Source organism: Phalaenopsis equestris, unplaced genomic scaffold (assembly GCF_001263595.1).
Source record: "Phalaenopsis equestris unplaced genomic scaffold, ASM126359v1 Scaffold232585, whole genome shotgun sequence".
Classification (NCBI taxonomy): Eukaryota; Viridiplantae; Streptophyta; class Magnoliopsida; order Asparagales; family Orchidaceae; genus Phalaenopsis; species Phalaenopsis equestris.
The window spans coordinates 164,521-173,566 of NW_018250549.1; the positions used below are offsets into that span (position 1 = coordinate 164,521).

The following is a 9,046-nucleotide window of genomic DNA, read 5'->3' on the forward strand; positions in this document are numbered from 1 at the left end:
TATATATATATATTTGTGTGTGTGTGTGTAAGTGTCGCATTCTCAGATTAGTTGGTCAGACATCTGCTTGTCAGTTGTAATTCCCCTCTGGTCCGGGGTTCGATTCCTCTCGGTAGAGGGTTTTGTACTCGAATTGTTAGGCGCATTGAAGATGGTCATGGCTCATATAATAGCCTCAGGCCCATGATTTCTTCGTCAAATCTGCAGATCTGCCACTCCTAGTAGATTTAGTAAATATTTGATTTTTAGTCCAAAATAAGGCAAAATGAGATTTAAGAATCTAGAAATTATATACATAACCGATTGGCAGAATATATTATAAATCCTACAAAAATATCACATAAACAGACCTTTAAAGCTTGACGGACATTCCTCGGGTCTTTGTTAAGGAAATATTATTTGGTCGCTTGCGCATCTTGCATGTTATTGCAAGGTCCTGACTAATATGGATAGAAAAATGTGGAAAAAAATAGTTGGAATAGCTTTTGTAAAGAATATGATTTATTTTTGTGTTTAATTTTTCGGGCATTTATATAAATAACACCTAATTTTTGTGTAGCACATCTAGCACTTTTCATACATACATCCTAAATTTTAACATCAAATTCAAAATACCACTAATATTATCTTTAATAAAAAGAAATACGCATTTTCATGCTATTATTTTTATGTGAATGTGAAACAAAAAAAATTAATATAAAAATTTAAAAAAAATCTATATATATATGCACCGCATACTCAGATCAGTTGGACGGACATATGCTTGTCAGTTGTAAGTCTCCTTTAGTCTGTTGTTCGATTCCCCCTGGTTGGAGGTGTGGTACTTGAATTGATAGGCGCATCGGGAATGTCCGGGGCTCGTATAATAGCCTGAGTCTATATATATATTATACTTTTCGCCGACTAAGATAAAGAATATGCATTAGGGAGGCTTGGCAGATTTAACTGATTAATTTGAGCTTTTGAACACTTGCATGAGCTTACTAGTGCTACTACCTCTTGCAGAGTAACAGAATTAACACCAACTATTTACAATGGACTCGCCTTTCATTACCAATAATCTATCATAAAAAAAGAATATATAAATAAATTTTTTTTTATTATGCATTAGGAATCATATAATCAACATAACTACCCTTTCATATATTTTCTTAAGATTGTGCAACTTCAATTAAATCATATAATTATCCAAACACCCCCCAAATTTCCTAAAAAAAAAACTTAATTGTATATTTTAACATATTTAAAATCAAACACCCAATAAAAAATCATTAAATAGAACAGAAGTATAAGAAAAAGAGAGCTGAGAAAAGGAAAATAACCTGAAGAACTCGTAGTCCAGATGCAAACTTTCTGAAGATTTCACAATTGCAATAAACTAAAATTGGACAAATCAAATGAGCAACATGTACAGAGCCCAAAAGGTATTTTCCATAATGAAAGGTTGAAGTTATATATAAAAAAAAAAGTATAACAGATGAAGAATTATGACAGAATAGGAGATCGCTTGGCGAGGTAGCGAAGGAGATTCATGAAATGTTAGAACCAATGGCAAAACAGATGCTTCGAGATCTGATAGTTTCCACTTAGCTCGAGCAACTCCAATTCATAATTATATACAAAACAAAGCCCAACTTGTATGTGTAGTAGAGAATAAAAAAGATGGCCAGCCGCTGAAAACACAAAATCACACTGAAAATGTCTTGTTAAAACAATAATAATAATAATAATAATAATCATAATACTAATATAAATAATAATAATAATAATAACAATAAAAGGCGTTTACACGCATACCACACAATTCTTATATACTCGACAAATATAATTCCTAAACTAACATCTTCATATTTACAACACACTCAAATCTTCTATCACATATAAAAATGCCACTATTACTAATCTTTAAAAAGTGGTATCTTTTTAAGCATAGGTGAAGTGTTATATATATAATATATATATATATGTCAAAGTTTAGATTGTAGGTATGTAAATACGTAGGAATTGTGGTATGTATGTAAATCTTTCATTGATGTAAAAACTGAGCTTGGAGGATTATGTATTGCAGGCTTGATCAGATAAAAGTTACATGATTAGTTTAACCATTTTCCCAATCCATGTAATATTTGTCAATTTATTAATATTATTTATAAGGCTATGTTTTCTTCATCATTCATATTTATCATTATACTTTTTATAGTTATAGGACAGGCTTTTAACACCCTAATTTACGATCGTCATTATCTCTACTGTCATTGTTCCACTCTTCACAAATTAGAATAAGAGCAGAAGTTCTTGTATCCAAAGAGTGCTGCATTAAACCAAAAAAAAAAGTGTTTTGCTTTCAAGGTTTCAAGAGACATCACCTTCTCTTCTCTTTACTCTCTTTATTCGTGCACTCCATATGCTCTTGACACATTTTCTCAAACTTTCCAACAACCTTTGTCAACACATCCAAACTTAAATTGTACAAATATAAAACTTTTTTTTGTTGTTGTATTAATCATTTCATTAATTTTTATACTCATCATTATAGTTATACCATGAGTTTTCTTCCTCAAACTTTAATAGTCACAACCACTAAACCACTGCTCCTTCATTATAACTAGTAACTTCCAAAAAAAAATTTTTATGACATCAACTTCTCTTCTCTATACTCTCTTTGTTCGTGCACTCCATATGCTCTTGGCACATTTTCTCAAACTTTCCAACAACCTTTGTCAATACATCTGAGCTAAATCGTGAAATTGTACATATATAAGTTTTCTTTTTTTTTTTGGAATTAATCATTTCACTAATTTTCATATTCATCAATATAGATACACACACAGATTTCTTCCTCTAACTTTAATAGTTCCAACCACTAGAGCACCACTCCTTCGTTATAACTTATAACAAACTTAAAAAAATTGTAAGAAAAAAATCATTCAAAATATAGAAAACAAATATAATAATAATAAATGAGTTTTTGATATTAAAATTCTGAAAATAATGTTAAAAATTTGAGTAGGGAAAATTCAATTCATATTCGGAGTCCAAGCTTCAAATCAAACGTTAAAATTGGTTGCTAGTATCCTGCCACTTCTTGGCTTCTTGCACAATATCCTGCACAATTATCTCTACAACATGCTTCATAAAATCCTTGATAATTTCTCCACTAAAATCTCCAAACTTCTTAATTATCTTCCATTAGAATTCCATTACTAATCTTTTTAGCCCAGCCTCCCTCCCCTTAGGGCGTTTATTCACTCTTATTCTCAATCTCTCCTTTCTCTTTACCTGCCTGAATCTATCTTTATACTAGATTCTTTTCTTTTAAAGGTGTCAGAAGTCTAACACGATCATTGCTTTTGGTATCATGCACTTCATTAAGATGTCAAATATAAATACATTTTAATCCTTCCACCATGGTTAGGTTTACATCCTCTGGTTTAGTTAAAGCAATTGGATTAAGCCTGTTGTTATTTCTATTACTGGAGTTTGCATTCCTGTGGAATAACTAAAATTTAACTTTTAAATGATATTAAAGTGTTGTTTGATGCGGCCCCTTTCTAATGGAAAGGTATTAATTCCAACTTGTTGTCTAGTTCCTGTAGTTGAAGGCCATCAATCAAGCTTATATAACCCATGTGGCTCTGATTTTAGAATAGTATGGTTCCCGAAGCTTAAGACTACCTAGCTGGTTCTAGCAACCAATGTGACGCCATTAATGGACAATTTTCACTAATGTTCTTGTATATCTGCTTGCGTATTGCGTGATTGCTGGTGGGAGATTAAAGGTTGTTCCTGTACCTGTGCATGTATTGTGTGAGATTTCTAATAGGATTCATCCAAGACTTGCAGCTGACTCGTGCTTATTTAAGCCAATTCGAAATACCACTCAGCCCATTGCAAAGACAATCACGATTTGTTCTACATAATTTTTAGTATACACGAGTGCAAGAGGCAAGTGAGTTCATAAGTGGCAAGGTGAAAAAAACAGATGGATAACATTAGAAAATTTAGTAAATTGCAAATAAATAGACATATTTAACGTATGGAAGTTCCCTTCTTTTTTTCTTTGAAGTTGTTTTTTGGGCCTTTTAGAAATTGTTTCATTTTTCATTTTGCTAATCTTAATTGCCTTTTAGTCATGGAGAATGACATGAACAGTCTAAAATTATGGTATACAAACAAGCAAGATTCATCAATCATCAAACAATTGCTCTGAACTAAAGATAGCGCTGGCTGCTTTTATCAACTCATTTATCTAACAATATTAACAAAATTTTAATCATGAAGCAGCCAAAAAAGATTGATAAATGTTAATGAACGAAAAAAATGTCAACATAGTCCCTTGACTATTTACAATTGGTCATTTTAATCCGTGTCAATAAAATACCAAATTAGTCTCCATACTCTTCTAATATGGAAATAGTTCCAAGAGAACTATTTTAGCCCCCAATAAAAGAATTTTGAACTAAATGGACAATTTTATAGAGTGACAAAAATGATCCCCAACAAAAATTAGAGGACCATTTTGACACTTTTCTCGTTCATGAATAGTTTAAAATTGACATGATGTCTAAATAAGATAAATAGAGGGTACCAAATTGGCAACTCATACGTGAAGTTTTATCTATGTAAACAAATTTGACATTTGACTAAAACAAAAGGAACAGACAGCATCTGTGCTTTCCAGCAAGGTTGAACACAAATGAGCAAATTCTACAGAATGTTAACTGCAGAATTCACTGCATGAATTGAGCAAATAGAATGACATATGGTAAGAGTTCTCAGATGGCAATTTACCTTTCAGATCTTAACAGGGGTCCGCACAAAATTAAGATGGGCCAAATAATTGCTCTCAGCGAAGTCATGGAATGTACGAGCAGCCCTAGTACAGTCACGGCGGGCCGTCAAAATATCCTGCCCCAGCACCGTCCAGGATGGACTATCACCCTAAAAGAAAAATCAGATAACTATCATATATAAAAAATTGCTACCATGCATTTCAGTGCTGTAAATTTTAGCTTTTGAACAAGACTTTAATTTAATTACCTTGAATCTATTATATATATATATATATATATATATATGGAATGAGGATATAGAGATGTTCAAGACTACAAATTGAAAAATAGGGGGTTAAAATGACAATGTTTTAGAGGATAAGAAGTGTTGAATCCAGTGCATGAGTAAAGTTATCGGTGAAGTTGAGTGGGTTAAGATTAAATAAGTCCATCAGCCCAACCCTCCAAATGCTCGAATGAGTTGGTTTCAATAGGTAGGGGCCTAAATGGAAAAATCATTATGGGTTGAGGGCTAGCCAAAAGACTAATTTATCTTTTACAGGACTCAATGTAACCCACATAAGTTATCATCAAGCTACTCATAATTAAACTAAAAGAATTGAGGCATGGCCTGGACCCATCTTATAAAAATTTAAAACAACTGCCAGATTAATCCAATATTCTTATATTATGAATTACATTATATGAATAAAATTAATTTTGAATTTGATTGGATTAAGTTTTCAATGAGACATCATAAATTCAAAAATAATTCAGATAATTTTCATGCACGATAATCATTCTTTACACTTGATCAATATATTGAGTTGAAGTAGATTAGACTAAAATAATTGAGAGTGTTTTCCATTACTATTTATCAGAAGAATCATATTACATTATAAGTGGCCTAAATGGGCTTTAAAAGCTGACCATTAAAGGTCCATCATACATGTGGGCTAACCCATGCCAAAATGAGTTTTGGAGGACCTACATAGAAGGCTTGAACAACTAATATAACATCTTATGCATGAGCCTCCTGTCAAAAAGGATCGGAGAGCGTTTGCGTGCACAATCTTCCCCGTACAAGATAGGTTTCTTACACTAATGCATATTGAGGATAAGATAGTTAAAAATAAATTTATATGATTTGGACAAGTGCTAGAAGGGTAAATATGCATTAGCAAAGCTAGTGATAAAAAAAAAAATAATTTAGAACGAATAAAAGAAAAATGGATTAAAAAATTGGCATAACCCAAACGCTATGCAACAGATGTATAAATAAAGTAATGTGGTTTCAAAAAACTGACCCTAAGGGTCTGTTTGGGGCAGCTGCAGCTTATCCTGATAATTTGGTGATAAGCAGCTGATCCAGATAAGCTGTCTATATATTTGGTTTGTGCGTCTAGAGAATAGTTAATTCTGGAAAAATGACCAATCTGTCACTGTTCTAGATAAACTGCAGTTGTTTGGTTTGTGCGTTTTGTAACAGCTTATTTGTAGATTTTCTTTATTAAATAGAGAAATTAGAATTAAAATCCCCATAAACCATTATTTGTGCATTCGGGAGTCAACTCAAAAACAAATCATATACAAATTTCTTATCTAGCTTAGTGAGTGGGTTTTATGAATTTGAAGTTTCTGGCAGAACTATAACTTTCATATATAAATCTACGATCTTATGAATTTTATAGGGTGGAAGAAAAAATGGAATAAGAAAGACTAATCATAAAAAACTAAAAGTGCACGAAATTGAATAGCATAAATCATCAGCTTTCCTTTTTAAGTTTAATGTGCTCGTATTAAAAAGCTTTGAACGAACAAAAAGAGAGCTAGAAACAACCCCTCATCCTTCATGCGAAAAATACAAAATAAAAATTGCTGGCAGAACAAGCTTACCCGAAGGTTGTAATCTGGGCCAGAAAGAATGGGTACTGCTTCACGGGAACGAGAGCAAGTTTATAGAGAACTCGATTCTCCACAACAAGAAACACCGCAACAGTTGCGGCGACAGCCATACCAGCCTGGGCGATGCCGGAATTTAGCTTCGCCTCCTTCGAAGCGAAAACGGGTAGACACGAGCGAGGCCTCATCAAATTAACCGATACATTTGTTGCGGAAGGATGAGAAAAATGGGAGTTTCGGTGGTCTCTGTAACAAGCGATACCTTAGTTGTGATTTTCTTCATCACAGGAGAGAAGGGATCGCGAGAGATCCGTGCGAGAGGAGGCAGGGGATCGAGCGATTCGTGCGAAAGGAGATGAGGGCGGAGTTGTCTTTCGCTCAAACGAAATGCGGATCACGGGGTCCTACCCGCGATCCGCGTCTAATCTAAAACTGAGAACGCCTTATTTAAAAACGCCTCCTAAACGTTTTTTTTCAAACAGCAGGTGACGTTTTCAAAACGCCACCGCTGTGAATAAGCTCCCCCAAATGCACCCTAAGTTGTTGGGATATGACAAATGATATGAAGATGATATGATAGCCAACATAAGTTTCACCTCTAAACTAGCTACCACCAGAATCAGTTGCTTACTTTTCTAACCTATTCAAACCTCTAACTTTCTAACAAAGCTAAAAATTTTATAGATCATGTTATATCAAATACTCATGTTTGGTTAACATTTATTCAAGATAGATTCCTAATAAAATAGCCAAATGCCTACACCACTAATTCTAATTTATCAAGAATTTAAGATCGAACTAGATGGAAACTTAAGCTAATAGTTTAATACAATGCAAAGAAAAAATAGAATGGCCAGAAATTCAACGTAGAAACCAACCAGCTATAGCAAAAAGGAAGCTACTTGATGTAGAGTTCAGATTGTCCTAATCTATAGTGCAAAAAAATATTGTTTTCATACCTGCAAAAAGTCTAACATTTGCTCTTCAATTGTACCACGCATTGCAAGTGTTTCTACATGAATAGGACGAGTAGCCCCCATTCGATGAGCACGACTAATGACCTGTTCCTCCATGCTGGCAGAAGCACGAAAATGAAAAAAGGTCAATTATTTGGATAAGAAAGAATTTTATCAAAATCTTTCAGTTGAGTTAGCTACCAAACTTGAGACAAAAACGCATGCATGCAAATTTACAAAAAAAATGCTCGGATTAGTAGCAATGGAATTACCAAACAAATGATCTCTTCACTTCTTAAAGAATAATTATAGACTAAATTTAAAATTTTAAAGAAATGTAACAATTCTATGCCCATAGAAAAAGAAAGAAATTCAGATAGCAAATTCAAGGAAAATAGTTAAACACATTTGGGCTTCATTATATATATATATATATATATATATCTATATGTACAAACCCCACCTTCTATCCCATATGGGCTCCATCAAGAATACATGTGTAACAAAGCTCAAATCAAGGCCTAATGCAGCACTCCCATCCATTAGAAGAACCGTGCAGTTCGCATCATACTGAAACATCTTCAAAGATTTCATCTGCACAAACATGTAGGAACATCTTACATTCCAAAGATGGTTGATGGTTATTAAGTTAATAGTTGAATACCTTATTGAAGGAATGAAGAGGACTGTACATTTTACCATATATGATGCCAGCAATGGTTAACTGATAAGAGAAAATAAGCAAAAATACTATTATGACAACGGTTTACACAATCTGGTACATCTTAAAGTAAGTGACTCACAGTAACTTACCTGTTGCTCAATAACATGTATATGCTCAAGGAATTGAGAAAACACAATAACTTTCAAAGGTAATGCTTTATGGGAATCACAGTTTCGCCTTGTAATCTCCTGGTGGGTTGATACCTCTGAATGGGTATTGGGAGGGCTAGCAAGAGTTTCATTATTGTAAATCCTATCTACACAGCAGTGCATTTGCAAGTTAGAATCCAGTAAATCCTTCAACTTATTAATCAAGTACGCAACCTTGCTGCTAGAAGTTGATTCCCAATCAGGATCCCAATCATCCTGCAAAAAGATAACAAATAGAATGATTCTTTGCGGAGAATGAAGACAAATCAATGTGTTATATACCTGCTTGTATGAAGGTTGCAGCTCAATAAGATCTTTAGGAACAGGCCACTTGGGATTTGGATTTTCTGGACGTTTTAATACCTCAGGAGACTGCATTTCATAGCGGTAGTTACAACCAGGATAAGTACATTGTTCACTGTCTAGAGCAACACAATCAAGGCATAAAAGATGCCTACATGGAGTAATAATAGGCAAACGGCACCAATCCTTGCACCTAAAGTAGTTCATATATGCCGTATCAGACTGCAGGAATGCAGTGTA

The 9,046-nt window shown here is 33.6% G+C and overlaps 1 protein-coding gene across 2 annotated transcripts in view; it reads right to left on the minus strand.

Annotated features, from left to right (window-relative positions):
• Positions 1-1,377: 1,377 nt before the first annotated feature.
• Positions 1,378-9,046, minus strand: part of LOC110038342 (F-box protein At3g54460) — a 17,925-nt gene continuing 10,256 nt past the window's right edge. The window contains exons 3-9 of one of the 2 annotated variants that reach the window (XM_020743146.1): positions 8,786-8,999; positions 8,444-8,719; positions 8,295-8,354; positions 8,094-8,224; positions 7,634-7,748; positions 4,792-4,941; positions 1,378-1,673 (exon numbers count right to left, since the gene is read on the minus strand). In XM_020743146.1, coding sequence (XP_020598805.1) covers positions 4,795-4,941; positions 7,634-7,748; positions 8,094-8,224; positions 8,295-8,354; positions 8,444-8,719; positions 8,786-8,999 — 943 coding nt within the window. In that variant the 3' untranslated portion in view covers positions 1,378-1,673; positions 4,792-4,794. Of the gene's footprint in view, positions 1,693-4,791; positions 4,942-7,633; positions 7,749-8,093; positions 8,225-8,294; positions 8,355-8,443; positions 8,720-8,785; positions 9,000-9,046 lie in introns of both variants that reach the window. The other variant, XM_020743145.1, reaches the window with a different exon arrangement.